The 24,574-nt window shown below is 35.6% G+C and overlaps 1 protein-coding gene across 4 annotated transcripts; it reads left to right on the top strand.

Annotated features, from left to right (window-relative positions):
- The first annotated feature begins 234 nt into the window (after positions 1 to 234).
- On the top strand, positions 235 to 24,497 carry LOC135079377 (alpha-tocopherol transfer protein-like). 4 transcript variants are annotated; one of them, XM_063974028.1, is made up of 9 exons: positions 235 to 328; positions 2,850 to 3,099; positions 3,409 to 3,519; positions 11,498 to 11,576; positions 14,967 to 15,126; positions 22,055 to 22,301; positions 22,710 to 22,820; positions 23,226 to 23,359; positions 24,257 to 24,497. In XM_063974028.1, exons 1-9 carry the CDS (start codon positions 240 to 242, stop codon positions 24,366 to 24,368), a joined length of 1,293 nt encoding a protein of 430 aa, XP_063830098.1. In that variant the 5' UTR covers positions 235 to 239; the 3' UTR covers positions 24,369 to 24,497. The 4 variants fall into 4 exon arrangements, with proteins under 4 accessions (XP_063830098.1, XP_063830099.1, XP_063830100.1 ...); XM_063974029.1 differs by lacking the exon at positions 235 to 328 and adding an exon at positions 550 to 654; XM_063974030.1 differs by lacking the exon at positions 235 to 328 and adding an exon at positions 709 to 819.
- The last annotated feature ends 77 nt before the right edge of the window (positions 24,498 to 24,574 follow it).

Here is a 24,574-nt window from a genome sequence, read left to right as displayed (position 1 = left end):
GTGTGGGTTTAGGTTAGATTATGATGTTTTTAGACAATTTTGAACAGATTTTTCGTCAAAGGGAAGAGTACCGCAGATGTTCTTCAGCATCAGGGCTGGGTCACCAGACCTGCTCAACAACAGAGACCCGATGTCGCCACAGCTGCAGAAGGCCTTGAAAATTGTGTGAGTTTAGGTTAGATTATGATATTTTTAGACAATTTTTGACTGATTTTTCGTCAAAGGGAAGAGTACCGCAGATGTTCTTCAGCATCAGGGCTGCGTCACCAGACCTCCTCAACAACAGAGACCCGATGTCGCCACAGCTGCAGAAGGCCTTGAAAATTGTGTGAGTTTAGGTTAGATTATGATATTTTTAGACAATTTTGAACAGATTTTTCGTCAAAGGGAAGAGTACCGTAGAAGTTCTTCACCATCAGAGCCACGTCACCAGATCTCCTCAACAACAGAGACCCGATGTCGCCTCAGCTGCAGAAGGCCTTGAAAATTGTGTGAGTTTAGGTTAGATTATGATATTTTTAGACAATTTTGAACAGATTTTTCGTCAAAGGGAAGAGTACCGTAGAAGTTCTTCACCATCAGAGCCACGTCACCAGATCTCCTCAACAACAGAGACCCGATGTCGCCTCAGCTGCAGAAGGCCTTGAAAATTGTGTGAGTTTAGGTTAGATTATGATATTTTTAGACAATTTTGAACAGATTTTTCGTCAAAACGAAGAGTGCTGTAGAACTGTTCTTCACCATCAAAGCCACGTCACCAGATCTCCTCAACAACAGAGACCCGACGTCGCCACAGCTGCAGAAGGCCTTGAAAATTGTGTGAGTTTAGGTTACATTAAGATCTTTTTAGAAACTTTTTGACTGATTTTTACCTAATCACTTAAAAACCTCGCATATAGCGAATCTGGTTGATACACACGGACTACTTTACGGGCTGATAAGTATTTAAAAATGCCTATTAACAGCCTGTAGGTGAAAACAAATAAGTCTTGTATTTTTTTCCAGAAATTATTAATTTGAGATAAATTATGTAGAGCAAAAAGCACTTACTTATATCATAGAGTCTAGGCTAATAAATCTATCCATCATAATTAACTTTAACAAAATGTCAAAACTATGTCAAACTCCATACAAAACACCGGTTATGGTCACGGTTAAAATAAGGTGGTGCAACTCAGTTCATAGTTCCAACTTAGGTAGGCCTAGGTATTCTTCACTTAAAAACGATGGTAAAATCAGCCCTAAACTAGATAACTAACTTACTTAAGTAGATCTTAAATTGTGATTGTCCATAATGATGTTTTATGTCCAAACCATACTCTACCAACTAAAAAAAATAGCTAGACAAATAGTTGAAGATTCAATATTAAAAGTAAAAATAACTACACAAAACGAAATAGTTGATGATTCAAAGTTGATATTAAAAGTTGACATTGTTTATCAATAGAAGGTTGAATATCATCATGTTATTTAGCTATGAGCTGAAGCAGTTACAAAACGTTCCAGCTGACTAATCTAGGTTAAACCAATTAAACCTTGGCTGAATGAGGTTTACGTGCTAGATCTACATGTATATGAATCTCGGCTTGATCTAAGGTGAATACAAACAACTTTTAAACGACATGTTTTAGCTGCATAGGTATGCTGGAATGTTGAATGGAAACGAGGTTCTATCAGGGTGACCGTGAGTTTAGGGGGCCCTGGGCTAATACACTTAGGGGCCTACCTAATTACTCAAATTACAGAAAAAATGAGACAGTAAATTATTTGACTTGACTTACATGGGGCCCCTTGAATCCACGGGGCCCTGGGCTGAAGCCTAAAAAGCCATTTATGGTAAATCCGGCCCTGGGTTCTATTATCTCCTGTCATTTTTTTTTGCATAACAAGGCAGGTATTTGACCACAATCGCACCTGATGTTAAGTGGGATGCAGTCTAGGATGGCGGCATCGTTAAAAGTTGTAGAACTTGTGGATAAAGTGACGTAGCTACTCCACATTACATCAGCCCTCCCTTCTATAGTTCGTTTTTGTTTCAATAGGTACCCATTTAATAAGATCATTTAAAATACTTTTTAATATTGGCCCGTAAATAAAAAAGCTATTATTTACTTACACAACACAACACGTCTTTCTTTGGATCAGTAAAATAGCTACCTTCTTTGACCCAAGGATATAAATTCTCACATACAGCACCTTACATCATAAATTATGCAATTTTGAAACGCACGTTTCCGTAATAAAAATAATTAGGTTTGAAGTATAGCCCTTGACAACTCTTATTTTTGGAGGTCAGAAGCCAAGTCGTAAAACAGATACTAAAACCTGTACCTTAGTGTAGTCGGTCAAGATTTTCGGGTCAAAAAACCAGTATTGTAACTAGGACGGTGCACGGTACAGATCATGGTGCGTACAGAAAAGTCCAAACTGATTGAAGATATGATCATTTTTCAAGGGCACAGCTATAGCAGCTTGCCGGGCTTATTTAAGGGATAGGCACTGCGAAAAACATCATCATCATCAATTCAGTCACAGGACGTCTACAGTCTCCTACAATTATTTCCACATTGGCCGATTGATAAAAAAAAAACTCATAAAACTCATTTATTTTTGCACATACTAGGTTTTTAAAAAGCACTTTTCCACGTCCCAGTATTAACCCTACCACTGTTTCGGGACAATAAATGGGCCAGTGTTGAGAAGAAGCAGCGCAAGAAACTCAGTCACTATTGTCGATAGCGACCTGCACCCAGCGCCTTCCTGCTACCTTTATGAAGTTGTCTGTCCACCTTGTGGGTGGTATGCACAAAATATGACTAATATAATATACTGACTTTACTTTCTTCCAGAAATCTAGCACAGCTCCGTATGTCAGGCAACCGGTTCCTCTGGGTGTGGCAACTGAATGACCCGGGGCTAGAAAACTTCGACTACCTCCAAGACGCGAGGCTGTTCTTCCTGACCACAGACGCGTGGCTCCTCAACGAGGAGGCTTTGGAAGAAGAGGATATAGTGATCATGGACGTAAAGGACATCTCGCTGAGGATCCTTACCAAGTTCAACCTGTCAATAGCGAGGACGCTATCGAAGTATCAACAGGTAGGGGCTTTAGATATGTAGTCCTAATTTAGGGTTAACTATTCTAGATTATTGTTTGGAAAATGCTGATGTTGAGATAAGCCAAGCAAATATTATAGAACGTAGTGACGACATGTATAAGGCAGGCACAATGCTATGACTTGTTTTGCTCTCATTAACTATTTCAAGTTTACCTCTAAAATGTCAATGCTAAATCGAAAACTGAATAGAGAGAAAAGCCTTCGTCGGTAATTAGTTACACTTCTTTGATTGCTTAAAATTTGATTTGCAGTGTTTCCTAAATTAACAATTCATTGTTATTTATTTCAGGATGCAATACCAATTCGACTGAAGCAAGTTCACGTAGTGAACGCTCCGTCGTTCATAGACAAAGTCTATGGTCTCGTCAAACCATTCCTCAAGCAAGGCATGACAGACATGGTAAGTTTAGTCTAGTTGTAGTAGGTAGGTACTTGCCCAAATTTTAACCGCCTCTGTGGTCTAGTGGTAAGACCACCTGGTCCCGGTCCCGGGTTCGATTCCCAGTTTGAGCAGATTTTTCTGTTCGGTTTGGTTGTTGGTAGGGCTTGTTCTAAGTCCGCCTGGCTAGCTACCACCATCTTACCTAAGTCTGTCGCCATAACAACAATGTTAACAGCATTGTTGTGTTCCGGCAGTTAGAGGTAAGATAGCCAGTTCCTCCGTGGTTGAGGATTCCGGGTGAAGCTCGCTTCCACCTTCGGCCTAATCGTCACTTACCATCATCATCATCATCACATTACACATTAGGTGAAATACAGGCCAAGAGCTTCCTCCTTGTGGATAAAAAAAAAATTAATCAATTTAAATTTCGTTGCCAGAGAGCGCCGTAGGAGTAAGGTTGCAATTTAGCTTAACAAACTTCATATAATGGCCAAGAGCTTCCTCGTTCCTTGAAAAAAAAAACAAGAGAAATGAGTTAAAAAAAGCTCTGCTGAGTTCAAGAAGATAATAAGATGATCACGGTCAAAATGCAAGGTGTTGCCAAATCTTAAAGCGAGTAACAACGAAACGATTAAAAAGCAAGATTTCAGGAAGTCTTTGACCAAACACGGACAATTTTATCGCACTAACTTAACTATCAAAGACAAGGTCTTACAGAAGGGTCTCTTCTTACAAATGACAGTCGCTCCCCTCGACACGAGCAAAAATATATTCAAAGCCTTATCCCCGTAATATTAACCCACTTGTTACTAGCGTTTGATATACGGATCAACATAAAAATTAAATTATTATAAACAAGGGTGGTTTCTGATAACATTGTTTATGTTATACGATTCCTGTGGGGTCCCTTTGTCCATCAGAAGTTTTCTGTTCTCCATTGGGTGTCACATTGCAATCGTAAGCGTTTTGTTGTTTTCGTAAATTTTACGATGACTTTTTCGAGGTGAATACAAACATGATAAGTATTTATTCTAAAGTATTTCTTGCCGAAATATGAAAGTTTGTAGCCCGCTTTTTGTAAATCGATAACATAATTATAAACATTTTTATAGTAACTGTTACTAATTCAACGTTAAACTTAGTGATCCGTATAAGGAACGCTAGTAATATGAACTGCGGTATTTTGTTGTTTTAGCGCCTGCCTTCGAGGCCCTTTCCTTAAATGAAATCATTGAAGAATTGGAGAAAAATGAAGATGAGTGTATCCCTAACTCAATCACAATTTTCCCGCCGGAAAATCTGGAAAATTGTAATGGTGACTTAACCAAAGAGAACTCTGGTGATGAAAATAAAGTGTCAATAGATTTGCCTGGATTACAAATAAGAGCCCACGTAGAAATCACTAGAGAATTCTTCATCTAGTGATGATGAAGAAGACTGCATCCCCTTAGCTTAGATAGCCTATTATGCCCTAGATAGGGTCAGTCATGTTTGAAGATATGAAGAAATTATTGTTTGTAAATGAGATGATTTAGTGTGGTTACAGTTGCTTCAAATGCATTGAAAATTGCGCCAACTGTCAAAACCAAGAGATTTTCTCCGCCACATAAACAGAGGAGAAGTATTTTCACATCTCAAATTCAGTCTCAACATACAGTTTTTATGAAACTCACGCAAAATGCAATGTTTTTTGCAAGAAATATAATACTATCCCAGAAAATGTTTTGGGCATAATATACAGATCTCACTACTGGAATTAAATTTGAAAAATAATATTCTCTGAATATTTTTTTATTAATGAATATTCCATATTTTATGCAAATACTTTAATAACTTACGCAAGTCGCAAAGAATAGGTATTACTCTAAGTTCATACAAGTGGCCGTACATATTACTAGCGTTCCGTATATCAAACACCATTTTCCAGCTTTTCCGTAAGACCAATTTTTTTTTTTGTATTTTTCCTGTTTCCTTGATGCATTAAATAGCCGATATATGAAAAATCACAGGAATCGTAAGAAAAAAGGGATATCCGTAACAACTGGGTTAATATGTTAAAGGTAAGCTACACCAATGTCCATTGCAGAACAATGCCTCTCTCAAAACACCCTAGTGTATCTGAACCTCGTCTAACTTGTCCACCGCTACTAATTTAAGCTTAAATGACTGGACTACACAAGATAAGTAAGTTTGATAATAATGTTCATTCCTAGATCCACTTCCACGCTCCGAAATCAGAGACGCTATACAACTACCTGAGCAAGGAGGACTTGCCTGAAGACTTCGGCGGCACCAACGGAACAATGAATGACCACATGGAGGAGGTCCTCAAAGTTATTTCTACTAGAAGGTTGGTAGCTTATTGTAGGATCGTATGGGTTATAGCAATCAGGGTCACAATCCTGGTGTCAATGACTGACATGGCTCAATCAGAACGACTGCGGCGACTGATGTGTGTCCTTGGAAGCATGAAATGAGTTTAGAATTTGACAACAAATTCGTTCGGGTTTAAAGATTTTTGTGGCATAAATTAGTCTGCTACAAAAATTGGCAATCTTACAAACAACTTCATAAAGCTAACATTGACATTGACTTCTATCTCATGTAACTTGGAAAATGTTTTTGTACACACCCTATACAGGGTGGAAACGATAAGTGATCTCACTCGTTTATTTCTAAACTATACAAGTTATCCAAAAACTGGTTACTGATCCTGAAAGTGCTTCATGAGCTCTATCAAACGGTGTCAATAATAGGTTACAAAACAAACTGGATGTATTATAAAATTCAATGGTTCCAGTTTCCATACTAAATGTATGCCAGCCAAATATACCAATGTATCATCATCATCTTAACCATAGGACGTCCACTGCTGAACATAGGCCTCCCCCAATGCTTTCCATGTTGCCCGGTTGGTAGCGGCCTGAGTCCAGCGCCTTCCTACTACCTTTACGATATCGTCGGTTCACCTTGTGGGTGGATAATTGATTAAATTATTATATTGTCTGTATTACAGAGAGCAGTTACTCAATGACAACCTATGGAGAGCCGAGAAGAAGTCAAAGAATAAGGCGCCCAAAGAAACTACTTTCAGATCTCTAGACATCGACTAGTAGCATTAATTTATTACCGTTCCTGCCTATTTTTATTTCTTAGATGTACGTTGTTTGTTTTGTGAATGTTTTACGTTTCTGTAACAAAACGGTTGAAATGCACAATTAGGTTAATGGAAATTATTAATATATTTTTATTTCGTAACATTGTATTTTTCTTTACTGTGCCTTTTTCCTTCTTTAATTTAGGCACTCCCTTCCTTTGTTCCTTTTCCTTGTTAAGACAGACGGCATGTCCTACGAGTTTATGAACAATATTAATTGAAATAGAGATTTATTTGTTTAATAGAATAGACTGCTTTAGCAAGAGTTCCTATATGAAAAAGAAATATCTAAAATATACAAGAGCCTGTAGCTAAGGTAGAGCCTTAAAGGGACTTTAGAAGCCTTTCTGGATCGAACCGCGTTCCATTTCAACTAAAATAGTAAGACACGGATCTTAACGCGACGTTTATTAATGAGTTACATTATGTACTCACGGCTTGACGTTACTATTTTAGTTGGAAAGTGATATAAATCATTCAGGTTTGACATGTATGTAGCACATCCCAACTTTTTACTTACTCCAAAGCTGGTAAGTAGGTATAGTAAGACAAAGTTAGAACCTGACTACTGACTATACATTTAAACTAATTTACCACTTAAAGTGTACACCATAGGATTAATTATACTTTTACACATTGTAAGTTTCTATGTACTCATTACCTGTAATTACACTTTAATAACTCATAATCATGGCTGACAACTCATCTATTATTGGGATAATATTTTTAATGATACAAAATGATACAATGTTTCAAAAATGTTATGGTTTAGTAAATTATGTATGATGATAGAGATCAAGGTTACATGGCATCCAAGTTTTTTAATAACTTACAAATCTGTAACTACTTATCAAAATTAAAAATTAATTTTAACAAAAAAATAAAACTGACTCCAAAAAACATGCACTAAAAAGTACCCATTTTAAACTGTAAGATGCCAATTCTATAAAATAATATAATTTAAGAACATAAGTTTAGTAGATTCTTCACACTATTTTAAAGAAAATAAAGCAACTCTATATACGAGTACATTAAAAGCCTATTCCAAGTTTAGGTGTTGCTTACGTTTAATCCATTCTTAATACTATATTGTTTAGTAAAATGAACAAAGAAGAAAAAGGACCATTAATTCGATAGCAATGTTCAAGTTAAATTCATGGAGAGCAAGTAAATTCGACGAGTAGAAGCCAATTTTGTGTCTAGTAGAACAAAACTAGTAGTAGGTAGTCATCACTATTGACATAGTAATGTACGCCTCTCAAAACAAATATTTTTTATCCTGATCCAAGTAAGGCCGAGTGTACAATAGTGAACAAATAAGACGACACTGATTTAATAATATGAAATTTTGCAATTAGATACGGATAGTTTCGTCGTATTTTAATACTTTGTTACATGTAATTAATGACAATAGTGTATAATAACATCTATAGTGAATTAGTGATATAATATACCTACAATAAACAAAATACCTAGGCGAAAGTAGTTCAATCTGTTTGTAAAGTCGAAAATGTATTAAACATTCCTGAAAGAGCTTAGGGGATTCAAATGTTTGTAAGGAGATGACCGTTGCGGAAATCCTTGGGGAAGCCTTTATCCAGCAGTGGAAGTCAATTGGCTGACACGAACGACGAAGATTTCAATAATAAAGCTAATAATAATTTAGTACCAAATAAAAATTTTTTCTTTCTTTCTTTCTTGCTTTCTAATGTAAAAGTTAACTTATACTCTTTTGTTGGTGCTAATAAATGACGTCGATCAAAAAGATCGACTTACCGTTACAGACCAAAGTCCATGCAGGCGAAACCACGGGCATTTCATCTTATGAAATTAAGATGATTAATAAAGAAATGTTCATAAAACACTTCAGTGATTTTGCAATGTTAGGTACATTACTAGTTTTACTACAACAAGTACCACCTACGAAATGAATTAAGTATGTAGATAGACTTAGTTAGTACCTAAGCATACAGTAAGGTAGGGAGATTTTCAGCTGAAACCATCCAGTAAAGTTAGTTAATTCGTTTTAAATACATACAGAATATGTACCTAGATAGACTGTACCAAAACATATACCTATTTAGGTAGAGAGATTTTTCAGCTGAAACTACACAGGAAAGTCAAATAATACGTTTTATACATACAAAAATGTAATTACATTTCAGTAGGTATCTACTTATGATTAAAGAAAAAGAAAAATGTTAAAAGGCAGACACAGGACCTGCTACGTTACTAATGTAGGTATTACTGTCATTTATGTTTTCTGGAAAAAATATTTTTCCATTGTTGTGTATGAATGTGACAGCATGACCAAATAAATCCAATATTGATACATTTTATTAAATTGCAAAAATAACTCAGTCTGTTGCATTTTTATGCCTAAAATTTTAACTTTAATATTGGTAGGATGTATGTAGTTAACTGACAGGTACAGACATAATCAAATCATTAGGCCTCTACCGATTTAGGCTACTTTCTGTCGGAAAAATTAATCTGAAATAGTAGATGTATGTATGGGGCCAACCAATTCCTAGTAAGCTATTAGTTATATACGATTTTTATCACCTTTTTTGGAAGCGTTTTTAAAAGGGGACGCGTGAATGATAGAGTTTTCATAATATAACTAAAAGCGCGAAGCCGACGTATTCCACTTTGAGCACCCGCCCAAAAATAAAAAATAAAAAATTAATTCCATGTTAAATTTAAGCCCGCACAAAATAATAGGCACCTGGCCTATTCCACTTGATCACTTATCGATATAAAATTTTAATTCCATGTATTTTTATATCGATAGGTGCTGCGAAGCCGCGGGCAAAAGCTAGTTCAAATATTTGGACGACACCCACTGACCTTGCATCGTTGTGCCCGCGACCTTAGGCTGGATCCGTAGGGCGCGCGGTCACAAGCACCGCAGTTGCTGATTCGAGTCTGGCGAGGCGCGCGCGCAAGCCTACTCCGCGAAATTCGATCGGTCCGAAATTGAAACGGAGTGTGAAATTTTATTGCTGAAAAACAAATTTTAAGTGTTACTTCAGGCAAGGTTTGTATTTTATATCGGTGTTTTAAAAGTTTGATTATTTAAAGTTTGCTTTAAATAATTTTGAAAAATATGTTCCCTAAGTATAAAGTTAAATTAGAAAATGTTTTCAAGATATCTACTCACATTTCAGCTCATATTTCGGTGGAAATAAATATAGGAAGTTTCTATTTAAAAATATAATATTTAATACATAATTAGAATAATAATTCATTTGTTGGTTGTTTTTACACCAGTGGTGTGTGATTAAAATAATTTTCAGTAGTAAATAAATATGGCAAACGGCTTTTTTGTGATTTTTAGAGCGTTGCTCTATTACTTATTCGCATTTTTGAGAACACACAGAGTTTTACAACTCTCTCTCACCAGCTACTTGCTAAATGATTGTGACAATCATCATACGAAATACGACAAATATTCGGTGATACCTACTTACTGTAGTCTACTTATTATTATTCTGTAGTGATACAACTTAGAAAATAAACAGTATAGTACGGCTGGTTCATTTAAAAACCTAACCCATTTTTGCAGATTTTTGTCCTTAATTTTTAAACTGTCACTTCATTTCTCCCTAAAGAATGAGTTCTGAAAAAACCTGAAACACGCGATTAGGTATTCATTTATCGATAGGAGTACTCCTGTGAAGTTTTGAACGTTGGACTGCTGTTTCCCCCCTCTAGTGCACCCCTAGATCTCGGATGCATCCATCGATCCCTAATTTTTAAGTGTCCCCTATGGTAACACATAGCAGGAATTTTGCTTTCATAGCTGTCACTTAACAATTAGTGATTGATGGTGAAAACGGATATTATAAGTCTCTAGGTCTAGACACATGGCTTAGTCAGTCAGTTAGTAGATAAATGGGAAAATAAAAGTGTTATTTTTAGTACTTTCCACTCAATTTTTAGGCTCTATCTTTCCTTCCTTAAGATATCATAATTTTCCTTTAAAGGCACCTTCCTTGTGCCTTAAGGAAATTGGCCGAATTGGTCGACCCATCTAAAATTTTGAGCTTAGCAACACATAATATGGGTGACTCATTCTTGTTATAAAGATATTCAATTTAAATTAACCTATAATATCTTCGAGTGAAAATTCATTACTTTGGTTTGATTAGATGAAAGTGTGAACTCCATCACAAATCACAAATTTCGTAAATCTCTATCTTAGCTCGCAAGCAGTTTGATTATCCAACGAAAGCAACACTGAATTTAATAAGTAACTACTTAGTTAGGTAGGTACTTAGTTTTAATTTTACCGCTAAGTTGAACTTGGGTCTCCTGATTTTGAGTCGATGAACTCAGCACCTCTCGACTACCACAGCGTTCACTTGACCACCATTTTTTATCCACGGTGCACTACCTGTAGCTATCTCCGAATCTGCCCACTTATTATGAGGTTATTGTAGGTTTACCACAGGGTAGACTTGTCACAAGGAAAAGTACTTAATTCATAAATTCGTCAAACTCTATAAAATTATCGTGACATACGCGAATCTACATAGGCCTGGATTTCACCAAAGGGGATATAAGAGATTTGTTTGAAAAACCAATCAGATTTCGTTATTTCCACAATACCCATGTAAGCGTAAATTACAGGGTGATTTTGTATATACAGGATAAAGTCTAAACACTCCGCTTATCTTCTCCATATCTCCTTTTTCTCTTCGCTTTGGTGAGAACCGGGCCTTCCTGTTTATGACAAAGTGGCTTTAGCAATGTCTGAAAGAAACTTACAAAAGTGTGACGAATTAATCGACTCTGTGACAAATTGACAATCCCTCAAGATATCTTCTTTTTCAGATGCCGCAAGATACAAACCACGATTTGGTAGCCATCAGGGATTGGCTCGCAAAGGAGCCGTACTTACCACAAGACCTTGGTGAGTGTGCATGTTGCAACTGATTGCAGACCAACAAACTGTCTGACGTGCGTGCAATTTGAATTTGAAACATTCAATTGAGAGTAACGTTGGTGAAATTTAAATAGGCTGTTACGAGATATTGCATTGTCTATCACTGAGCAAGGTTACATAAAATAACCAAACAACAATCTGCAAGCAAACTTAAAGAAAACTTAACTTAAAGAATTGCTGAAATTTTTTAGCAAAAACTTCAGTCAAGTACCTGTCTACTAACAAAAGAACCTTTAAGAAATTACTTGTTTCAAAGTGAGACTAATCAAAAACATCTAATGATTTCTCTAACTTCTACTCTGCTTGGGAAAAAATGTCCTATGCAATTAGTCGCCTTTGTTTCTGTAAGTAGTTATAACATCGAATAAATAAAAGAAAAACTAATATTCAGTGTTGACTTGCTTAATCATTTTTAAAATAACATCCTGTATCAATTACCAACTGTTTTAAAATAATTGTTTACCTAACGGTAAAACCGAGATGCGTTTTTACAGGATCCATGAATCGTGAAGAACATAATAAGGTTAGGAGGTCTTTTGCCCTTGAGGATATGATTAAGCTCCAAGTAGAGTCTAATAAAAATAAAAATTGATCAACACAATTAGGCTTGCCATAAAAAAAAAAAAATCTCGTGGAAGATTATATTATATTATGTCATATCATATTCATATACACATGTCTCTACAGTGTCACTACAACAATTACGCTAATATACCTAACACTTGGTTGCGATAATTACCACCATAAAACAAACATACATTGTACTGTGTTATGTAAGTCGGTACTTTAATTATACCTACTTAGAGACGGTTTGTCTTAAAATGGTTTAAATTTTTTTAGTATTTTTTTAAGAAAATAATATTATGAAGTTTTTAAAGTCGAAATGATGAAAATTCATTCTTATCTACATCGTTTTAATTCAAAGCATTAATTTCAGTTTCATAACTTTAAATTAGTTAAGCTAAAGTTACTGTAATAAAATTTAATTTGATGATGACTCCTGAAAGTAAGAAGTTTCTGCTGAAACTAGACTAGAATCTGACAATAATAAATTGGTGTCGGTGGTCGTCATGGTTGCCCTCTAAGGTCATGGAAAATTATAATTGTTTTATACTTAAGTACAAGGTTTAACAGTAAGTAGCATACGTTTATTACGGCTTCTTAAATCGTTTCCTCATAAATTGACCACGGTTATGTAACAGACATCAGTATTCTTGAAAAATTCTTCTACGAATATTCCTATTTCTTCTTAAACTTGTAACTTGGGCCTTGGTTACACCATCTTACTTTAACTTTAACAATCTTCAAAAATCTGTCAACTCCATATAAAAACACCGGTTATCGTTATTAGTTACGGTTAAAAATAAGATGGTGCAACTCAGTGTCTCAGTCTTAGTTGTTAGACAATGAGTTTTGTGACTAGAATTAAAACCAAGAACTTAATGTTCACAGAGCATATAGAACGTAATAGATCCTAGTACAAATAAATTAGTATTCTTCTCTTTGCTTTGCTTCCTTGTTCATTCGTTGACAAGATTATACAAGCACAGTGTATAATCTTATTGTTTCTCGGACAAATACCAAAATAGGTAGGTACATAGCGATACGTGGCGATACCCTTGACGGAAAAGTGCATGCATGCTCTGCTTCACCTTTGCATTGTTAATAGAATAACATATACATAAAATATACAGGGTGTTAGGTAAATGGGTATATGAGCCGACACTAACCCATGTTAACATGGGCATATAAATAGTATGGTGAAGTCAGAAATTTGATATCATCATTTTAATTTTTTTTACTTTTCATACAAAATAAATTCTATAAAATCCGATTTGTATGAAAATTAAAATAATTAAAATGAAGATATCAAATTTCTGACTTCACCATACCATTTATATGCCCATGTTTTAACATGGGCTAGTGTCGGCTCATATACCCATTTACCTAACACCCTGTATAGGTATTGCACATGTATTCCAAATCGTAAAATAGTATTTCTGTCTTGGATTTCTATGGATAATATTCTAATATAATGTAGATTAAACAATACAAGTCACTCTAGGGTAAGGTGGGGCACAATGTTACACGGGGTACAATGTTACAAAGCATATTTCTCCGTCCCTTTCTATTAGTTGTATGATGTTGGTATACACGTTTGTCAAGCTCATAAGAGCTGCTGAACTGAGCCGCTGATCATCATACAACTATAGAAAGGGACGGAGAAATATGCATTGTAACATTGTACCCTACTGAAGTTCAGGTTCATTTCTAGTCAAACCTTCTTTGAAAGCAGGTGCTGAAAAACTTTCAGCCTTTATAAATGCTCTTAGTCCATACGTTTCTTATTTTTTACACCTAAGCATAATAAAATAATAACAGATACAATTATGTTGCCAGTGTTATGTAAACATAATTATTTATGCTAATAATCCAACCGTGGTAATAACTGTTTCTGTCCACTTCCTTAGTTTTTAATGGACAAAGTTTATTTTATTTTTAAGTATAAAGTATAATCTTAGTATAAAAAGTATCTCAAGGGAATAACACATATTACACATTACATAGGTTACCTACTCAATTAATATAGCTGGGATTCTAAGTTGTTAAATACGAAAATATTTAAGAAAAAAATATTTAACTAAACTCAAAGTAAATGCTTTATTGCTCATTATCAAAAATGAAATTAGTTAGGTTCTATTTTAAAACGTGGCGATTTTATTTATTTATTTATTTATTTATTTATACAGGGTGTTAGGTAAATGGGTATATGAGCCGACACTAGCCCATGTTAACATGGTCATACAAATGGTATGGTGAAGTCAGAAAATTGATATCTTCATTTTAATTATTTTAATTTTCATACAAATCGGATTTTATAAAATTTATTTTGTATGAAAATTAAAAAAATTAAAATGATGATATCAAATTTCTGACTTCACCATACCATTTATATGACCAGGTTAACATGGGCTAGTGTCGGCTCATATACCCATTTACCTAACACCCTGTATAGGTACACACGGCTACACTGTTAACTATCCATTTCCGTTATTGCTCTTGCTCTCATCAAATGGTGATTCTTTGCGATAGAACGAGATGACATGACAGCCGACAGGCAATAGATAGTTAACACTGTTGCCGATTGGTACAACAACAGAATACAATCTCAATCATTTTTTTTATAGAGTACATTAGTTTTTTGCATTCAAATTGAATTCCTATAAATACTTAGTCTACTAATGTACTTAGTCTACTATAGAACTGAAATACTCTACATATCTCACAATAAAAAAAAAATCGAAAATAGAGTGCCTCCCTAGTTTAATAATTACTTTATTTTCTTTTATTTTCCAGATGACTTCATGATCAAGAAGTTCCTTCATAGCTGCTACGGGAGCCTAGAAAAGACCAAGAAATGTATCGAAAAGTTCTGCACTACCCGGTCCAGTTTGACAGAACTCTACACCAACAGGGACCCTACGTCTGTCAAGATGAAGACTGCATTTTCAATCACGTAAGAACAGAAAAGAAGGCGCTACGTCGACTAGCAACTTTTATCAGCTAGTTGCGGTGGTTGCGGTAACTGGCAACTCGCTAGTAGCGATTTTCATAGAATTTAGAACAGGCGAGTAGGCGTTATGTAGATTAGCAACTTTTATCAGCGAGTTGCGGTCACAAGCAACTCGCTAGAAGAAAATTTCAAAACTTTTTGACGCACAAATGTAGCGACTCTATGCCGCTTCAGTCGAGTAACCGAAAACAGTTGTGTCACGTTTATGTTTTCCGAAACGATAATCCGTGTCTCTAGCAGCGTGGATCTTTTTAAATGTGATGTGGGTACTCGAAACTTTTAGCTGTTTAAAATCATGTCAACCTGGAACTGCGCTTAATCGTTGCCAGTTGAGTCTAGAGATTAATTTCAGTATGAGCAGCGCCTTAGGTTAAATCTGTTGTGTGTTCACTACCAAATTAATTATGATTATATCATTCATACGACTCTACCTGCTATCATACATCGTTGTTGTCGTACAAATGAAATAATGCGTACCTAAACACGTGGAAAACTTTACGGAAATATCAGAACGTGAGACGTGTGTGGAATAAAAATGTCAATGGTACAGTATTCCCAGAGTCGGCAAAAGAGCAAGTGTTGAAAAAATACAAATTAAAGTTAAATTATTATTATTATCTGATTCTGACGCGACAGTATGGAACACAACGCATACGAAAAATGTGAACTACCTACCGTCCGAGAATCTCCAAAACACAAATCACCATCTGCTAGTATTACACGATCATTATGAGACGTTAGGTACAATTAACATCAAAATCTAGAGTTAAACCGTTAAATTAAATGCATTCTTGGCATCGTATTATAATTTATTATGTTACGCAGTGCAATGACCTTAATTTAGTGTCGTTGCCAAATATAAGCGTTCACTGTCTCTATAAAACTAAAAAATGGGCCTTGAAATATTGTTTAGCAATAATTATAACCAAGAAATATTTTTGAATAAGCCTTAGCTATTTCGTAAGACCTAAGTTATTCATATAATTCATTTCTTTAGATAATCAAGATTTAAGCGATACTTGGCCAGAAATAGGGAATGGGAAAAATTTTAAAATTTCCCGGAAATGAAGGCAGATATTGGTTGCACTTTCGTTAATATGTCTCTGTTCTTTCCAAGTCAAGGTTTACAAGAGATCTTAAACTTCTTTTGACATTTGATGCTAAAGTTTAAACTGTAGGAAGTCGAAATTCTTTACGCACAGAAAGGTTCTTTTGTGATTTTGTTGATTTACAAGATTACCGTTACGAGGCTCGCATGACGTAGCTGGGCCAAACAGGCTCAGTTTTTAAATGTCATGGCGAAAGATTCGGCTACTTCCACACGTGGGATGTCATGTCATCGTACTTCATGCACGTTTTAGAGTAGGCGCACACCGTTGATTTTTAGTTGGCCGATAGTTGTGCCCGATTTCAAATTGTATGAAGAATCGGCCAAATCGAATCGGCGTAGTGTGCGCACTCCCATACATGCCCATACTGATCAACTGCCCGACTAAACTATCGGCCGACGAAAAATCAACGGTGTGCGCCTACTCTTAAAGTTTCATCCATCGATAAAATAGGAAAATATTTTGATCAACTGTCGTTATATAGAGAGATTGGGCCTACAAAAGAAGGGCCACGCTATAATGAATTGCCACTGGCCTATAATTAGTGATCAATGCGTTAAATGGCAATCTACTACGGTAGTCAGGGTAAAAACAAGGACAATAGATGTTTATTCTAAAAAATAATTAATTATAGAGAGTAGAAAATATGGTCAATAGATGATCAATATACGAGTAAAAAATGTAAACATGGACAATAGACGATTATAAAAAGAAGTAAGCCATTACAACCAAAGTGGCGTAGTTAAGCTTTTAGTTAAAAACAAATAAGCCAGCTCATAGTTGAAGAGGCCTTAGAAAACTGGTTCTACGCCTAATATGTTTCGGACAAATTGATGATCACGGTCAAGGTATCTATCTATTACGCAATATTTATAGGTGTGACTTATCTCTATCATGTATTCAATTATTCATGTCCAGGTTAATACAATAGGCCGGCTAATTTGTAGTCATACTAAAATTTTAACTCTTGTAGGAACGTAATACGTAAAGAACTCTCCAAACTACAATGAAATAACTATTCTGAGCTGTGATATATCGGTCTAAAAAGTCTAAACATTACCAAAGCTTTTATACTAAAGCCTTAATTACAGGCTTGATTAATAAAGCCATTACAGGTATGTTTGAGATTTAATAAATCTATAATATGAAAGGACAATGTTCGTTCTCCATACATTGTTCGCCTAAGAACCAACAATTTTGACATATTACTACCCGAAAGCGAAATAATACGATTCTGTGTGTAAGAACAATGATTCCTGATGGACACTTGCCATAAAATTAATGATTAAGAATATTAAATCACAGCGATTTTATAATATGTCGTTTATGACAACATGGCGTCTAATGTATTGTGTGAATGTATGAACACCGATTCGCGAAAAATGTTTTGTATTGTCGTCACGCCGATTCGCAGCCAAATAGTATAAAATAATAGAACAAGTTTTAGAAATACAACTCGGCATTCCACTTTTATAATATGCCCACATATTGCACGTAAATAAACAACATGAATCGTAGGTTGTTTCCACCCTTGTCATCTGACACATGAAATAAACTCCTATTGTATTAAAGATATCGAAGCCGAATCGTATATAATAATAGAATGGGTTTTGGAGATCACTCGGGGTTCCACTTTTATAAAATACCTACATATTGCATAAAAATAACACGAATCATGAGTTTTCTTTTCACCATTTACATCTGACACGAGATAACAAACTCCTATCTCCATGACTACCGTCGTAGTCTATGCCAAAGACTACAATATTTTAAGCAAGAAGTTTCAAACCTTAGCGGCTACGGTAACCCCTGGGCCACATACATCATGATAACATTCGGTCGACACCGGAACGAAGTCTTGCGATTATGCAAAAAAGCATCGTATTCTAGTGCGGCTATATCACGTTCAACCGGGGTTTTAATTATATTATATTATATTATACTAAAACGTTTGTTTTTATTTGTATAGAGAACAATAGTGTCTAGACAAACCTAAAGAGGATTTAGGACGCTATTTGGATCAAATATGTAATTGCTCAATAATGAATAATAAATAAATAAATACATTCGACTAAAGTCCTGACTAAAGACTGGAAGAAAATACGCCGCATTGTATGAGCACTTCGTGTTCGTTAAAGCGGCTTCAGATCTAGAGCCCACATAGTTTTCTTTCCAATAATATCCGCAAGTAGCGCTGCATGATCTTTACAACAAAAACGGCAATAGTTATTAAGGTGCCAAAATTATATGATTACTTATACACATTCGAAGATTTGTCATTTTCATTCATTTCATCATCATCATCATCATTTCAGCCACAGGACGTCCACTACTGAACATAGGCCTCCCCCAATGACTTCCACATCGCACGGTTGGTAGCGGCCTGCATCCAGCGCCTTCCCGCTACCTTTATCAGGTCGTCGGTCCACCTTGTGGTGGGTTGACATTGCAGAATATGACTTTTGATAGGTTCATCATAGAATTCGGCGGGGATATCCTCACGGAGGAAGTTCGTAAAAGGGCGGAACAAGATCTTATAATAATGCAAGGCCGAAGCTGTAACGCGCGTGCTCCTACGTGTAATCCGGCGAGTATGCAATAAATAGTAATGTCTGGTAAATAGTGGTAATACGTATCGTTCGTTCGTTCGTTTCAGCCGAAAAGACGTCCACTGCTGGACAAAGGCCTCCCCCAAGGATTTCCACGAAGACCGATCCTGCACCGCTCGCATACAGGCACCTCCCGCGACCTTCACCAGATCGTCGGTCCACCTAGTGGGAGGCCTGCCCACGCTACGTCTTTCGGCTCGTGGTCGCCACTCAAGAACTTTCCTGCCCCAGCGGCCATCAGCTCTACGAGCTATGTGCCCCGCCCCGTCTATGTCTATATGCGCTACGATTACAGGGTATCATTTTGCATAGTCGCAAGACTTCACTCCGCTGCTGTCAAATCAATGTCGCATAATGTTATCGCAATGTGTGTGGCCCTTGGCCAAATCACAGAAGCCTATGCGAAGAAAGAGCACTTGAATGACAATGAAAATCAGGGTTACCATTTTATAAGATCTCCTCACTATTGAGGGTAACAAAGTAACATTAATAATCTAGCCATTAATTACATTTATTACCTATACGAGAAAGTAAAGCAACATGCGGTTTTATTTTAATTTGTAAAATATTTGTAACAGTTTGTTCCAAGTTTAGTTTTACAACAGTATTGCTGTTTCAGCTGTCACTGTGAAGCTTTGGGAAAATGAATAAATAGAAAAAATATTAACATAAATATTTATTTAAGTTTTTATGTTCATTATCATAATATGCCAATTTAAGTTACACTGTGTGACAGTCTTTGACACTAAACAAACTCTTCAGCTTAATAATACCTACCTACAGCGTTTTTATAGTTACTCTTGCTGATGAAACAAGAAGGGTTGATTCTACTACTGAAATACAACTACTTTTCTTACAGGACCAATATCAAATTCTCAAAAAAATTCACATCCTCGTGATGGTGATAATTTCTATCGAGAGGTTTTTTTTTATATTCGGTCTCTTGGGATAAATTATTCCATTTGAGCAGTAGAATTAATCCTTTTTATTTGATCACATATAAAAATAACACAAGTGTTTAGGAAAACTTCTTCTTTGGTATGGTATCACTACGGAGTTATAATGTCGGCAACTCTGTATCACTGACTTGTAACTTTCAAACAGTATGAATAATAAGGGCACCACATTGGTTTTCTTTCTGAAAAAAGGCTTTCACTTTTAGTACTAACCCTTTAGCACTATTTCATTGAAATAAAAATACAATAAACGCACAGAAGACTGAAATTGAGTCAACTGACGTGACATTTACAATTTGTTGACATTATGACAGTTTGACAAGACTAGGGATTGAAAAAGTTTTAATTGAAAAAGTAAAATGACAATTTATTAAAACGATTCACAAGGATATAATCGATTAAAAATATTTATAAAATGTTCTGATACTTGCCTGTAGCGATTATCCAATCCTGGTTTCTACTGAAAAACTACCTCGTGGCAAGATTTTAATAAAATAATAAAATCTTTATCTTCTCTTTCACAATCTATAAAAGTTCATTTGGTCTATTATTATACATGTGCTATGAATGAGGGTTTTCGCGATTGAAAAATCCGCGAGATGGCAATACGTAGACGCGAGGTCCAAATGCTGCATGATTGGTGGATATCTGTCAATGTCATGTCAAAAATAACCAATCATGCAGCATTTGGACCTCACGTCTACGTATTGCCATCTGGCGGATTTTTCAATCGCGAAAACCCTCATTGGCATAGATTATGAGAGACTGGCAACTATACTAGGTTGATATATGTTTCTCACACTTCAACTGGCATTGGATTCAACATCGGATTCTGACACTTTTACAGTTATGATACCATGAATATCAGTTTATGGTCCTAATTATTTTTATTTTATTTACGACCTTCGACCAGTTGGACACTTTAGATAGCTTCTTGTAATAGTGTCAATATCTTTTTAGCTTTTAACGCAAATCTAGTCTTCAAAGCAGTTTAATCGATTTATTTTATTTTCAAAATCGATATTTTATTGTCTATGATGGCCGCAGGAACATCACTATACATGGACTCCCAGCAATAAAGTACGGTAATGCCTCGTACAGATTTTATCGGCAAAAATTATGGAACTTGATAGGTTTTAGACCATGCCACGCACCAAAACGTCCGGAAGTTGTAATAGTATTATAGAATAAACGTTGAAAGACTTATTTATTTAATTTTTCAATGCTTAAGTGTCCATTAGAATGAAAGGGTGCTTAATGTATCAAAAAAAATAGAAAATAATTATGATGGGTTAATGTTTTTGGGCGGTTTTTAGGCGGTTTCTGACAATGTCCTTTATGAATATTATGAAAAGGAAATGTTTTTCAACAATTTTCCTTACCTACTGAAGAATTTTCCAAGTTCCAACAGGTGACTGAAGTTTTTTTTCATGTAAAAATATTTTTCAGGTGACATTTTCCTCTCTTTGATAAAAAATACTTTTCATCAATCAGTAAAAATACTTTAAAAAAATGTTGCGTGATCGCTTTTGACGCGTTGTATGGAAGGAACCGAAACATTGTATCTCCTATAATGACGAATAGTGATTCGATTTGATTTAAAGATAATAGTTGAAGTTTTTATGAATAAGGAGCGAATGTCCCATTAATTCAGTATTTCGTTATTGTGATGTAATAGGTAATACGTTACAGATTGAAAAACAATGCGCAATTCATTTTCATTTAGGGCCTGCAAATCACCCTATTGTCATTTTTAGCTTGATTACGTCAGCGAACTTTATATGGATTCATTATAATATTTTCTCTATTAGGTATTACAAATCTAGAGGTAATCTAACGCCAAAAACTTCAAGTGCTATAAAACCATGAACTAATTACATATTTATTAAAAATAGTGCCCTAATAAAGTGCCCATGCATGCTACTCTATTAAAGATTTTGGTGGCAATTTTTTCTATAGTCTAAAATTAACTAAAAAAAAAGTGTTTATAAGTTTATTAAAATGTCACGCTTGTCTGTCCCGAAATGTTGTCACGAAGTGGCGGTAAGGCAAGCTTTATTTGGTACGTGTTTAGGTCCCTGAAAAGAAGCTATTACCAAATACAATTTTTGAATCGTAAATAAATGGTTCAAGTTATAATCTGAACCCGAAATACTAAAAATGTAGGTGTGAACTGTACTTTATTTTTCTTTTTCAGCTCAGTAGTCACATACAAGGCGGGAGCGGATGAGATCCTGATCCATCAACTGGACGACCCACCCCTCGAAAAATTCTCCTTCTACGACATTCTGAAGGCGTTCACCCTCCAAGCGGACTATTGGTTGAAGGTCCACGACTTCTTCCCTGAGGGACACATCATCGTCCTGGACATAAAGGACTACTCGTTGAGGATCATCCCCAAAGTCAATGTCATGTACTTCAGGGATTTCCTCATTTATTTACTGGTACGTAACGTAAAAAACTTATTATCTAGTAGCAGCGTAACGTTAACGTAAACATGGTGTTAAAACGTTTTGAATCAGCTGAATCAGGATTTTATTAAAATTCTTCGATTATATTAAGTTCGGGAGATTCTACAGGAGGGTACGGTTTTATTATCTATGCTGTGTGGATTTGTCGCTCACATGCCCATCCCCTTGTACCCCACCTACCATGCATAGTTTGATAACATTCGAGTTGTTACAACCGTACCCTGTTACAATCGTACCCAAACCCAATCTATCTACCCTACTTATTTTGGTGTAAAAACAAATATTTTTTTCTGTTCGTATTATCTTTATATTATTTTCATCTTTTTGTATTATGTGGTGGTTACTTTCAGAGATATAAAACATTTCGATTTTGTATTCCAGGAAGGCATGCCTGTTCGAGTGAAGCAAGTGCACGCGGTGAACTGCCCGTCGTACTACGAAAAGCTGTATGCGCTAGTCAAACCCGCCCTGCCTGCGGAAATTTGCAATATCGTACGTATTAAATCGATCATACTTCTAAGGGTGGATTCGACCAAACAAGAGTACCTAAATAAATATTAATCTCATGATAAATCAAGATAGTCAAGTTTTGACATATTATTTCCCATACTAAAACTGTCAATGTGCCAGTTACACCAGGAGTTATTCTGGGATAAAAGTTTTGTCGAATCGGGCCTAAGTAGGGATTATGAAAATACTAAATGTTGTAATTAGCCTCCTCCTCCTAAAAATCAGCCTCCTAGCAAAATTTATCCTACGCTGTGATTTTAGCTGGTCATGGCAGCTGGCATTTCAGGATACCATGAGCTTTTAAGCTTTATTGTTTGTGATGTTTTTACCCAAATAAAACGTTATTTTATTCAATTTTCATAACACCTACTTACTTACCTGTTACAGATAACCTTCCACTCCAACGTGCAAAGCCTGCAGAAATCGGTAGACAAGAAATACTTACCAGCCGAGTATGGTGGCGATGCTCAAAGTATGAAGGAACAGCATCAGTTCTGGATCAGCAAGATTGAAGAAGAGAGGTAGGTACTTAGGGTCAGAGTACCTAGGATAAGATGGTCGACAATGAATACATTTTTAAGAGCTGTAACCCCATTCCTTGTGGCCCTGATCTATACCACCTCATATTTACAGAGATTATAAATATAATAAATAATAAATAAATATCCTTAGACATTTTACACTGCGCTTCTAGTCCCAAACTAAGCAAAGCTTGTACTATGGCTACTAGACAACGGATATAAACATACTTAAACTTTTTTTTGTAAATACATACTTATTATACATAGAAAACACCCAGTCCAATACACAAACAAATATGTTCATGCACACCAATGTTTGTACTGTGCGGGAATCGAACCCGCTACCTCCGGAATAGTAGTCCGTTTAGAACCACTACACCAAACGGGCGATTATGCCTTGTATTGTATGTCCAAATGCACGGAGACATAACGAAATTATCTTTAGCTTGCCGTCGACTAGGGCGGTCCTTAAAAAGCCTTACTTATCTAAGGGCTGATTTTTCAATCGTCGATTAACTTTTCACTAAAGAATAAAATTGGCATTTTGAGTATTCCCTTACTGAAACTGTCAATGTGCCAAACTTATTCTTTAGTTAAACTTATTCTTCAGTTAACCAGCGATTGAAAAATCAGCCCATAGTGTAGTTTTCTTTCACCACCGGCAAAGTCGCATTTCTGAGTTATTTCCATGGTTCACTCTGGAGATATTGCTGGTTGAATTGTCAAGGCACTTCGTTGCAGATAACTTAAATACATAGAAGTTTATACATATGCATCATGTAGGTACGATCTAGGAATAAAACTGCAAATCAAAAAATCAATCGAGAGTAAAGTCATAAATCACTACCGCACTTGAAAATGCTGTATGTATATAAAAAACCGTTCTCGTTTTTCCAGGAAAATGTTCCTAAACGACGGGATGTGGAAAGCTGACCTGAAACTGAAACCGAAAAGCAACGCAGTTGAAAACGTCATGAACGGATCCTTCAGGACTTTGTCCATTGATTAATAAGATTCAATAAGTATTTTACATCTAGTAGGAAATATTTGTACCTTTTGTATTTTTATTTTAGCTCATGTTTTTATTGTAAGTTAATTATTTTATAAAGAGTAGAATAATAAAAGTGGTTGTAAGTGATACCTTCAGTATTATTTTTAAACCTTAGTCTTAGATGACCTTAGTGCTGAGCAATGCGATGACTCCTGATGACTCCA

The sequence above is a fragment of the Ostrinia nubilalis genome, chromosome 16, assembly GCF_963855985.1.
Source record: "Ostrinia nubilalis chromosome 16, ilOstNubi1.1, whole genome shotgun sequence".
In the NCBI taxonomy this organism is placed as follows: Eukaryota; Metazoa; Arthropoda; class Insecta; order Lepidoptera; family Crambidae; genus Ostrinia; species Ostrinia nubilalis.
Note: the sequence above shows the minus strand (reverse complement) of the source record. Positions and strands in the feature narration are given on the sequence as shown.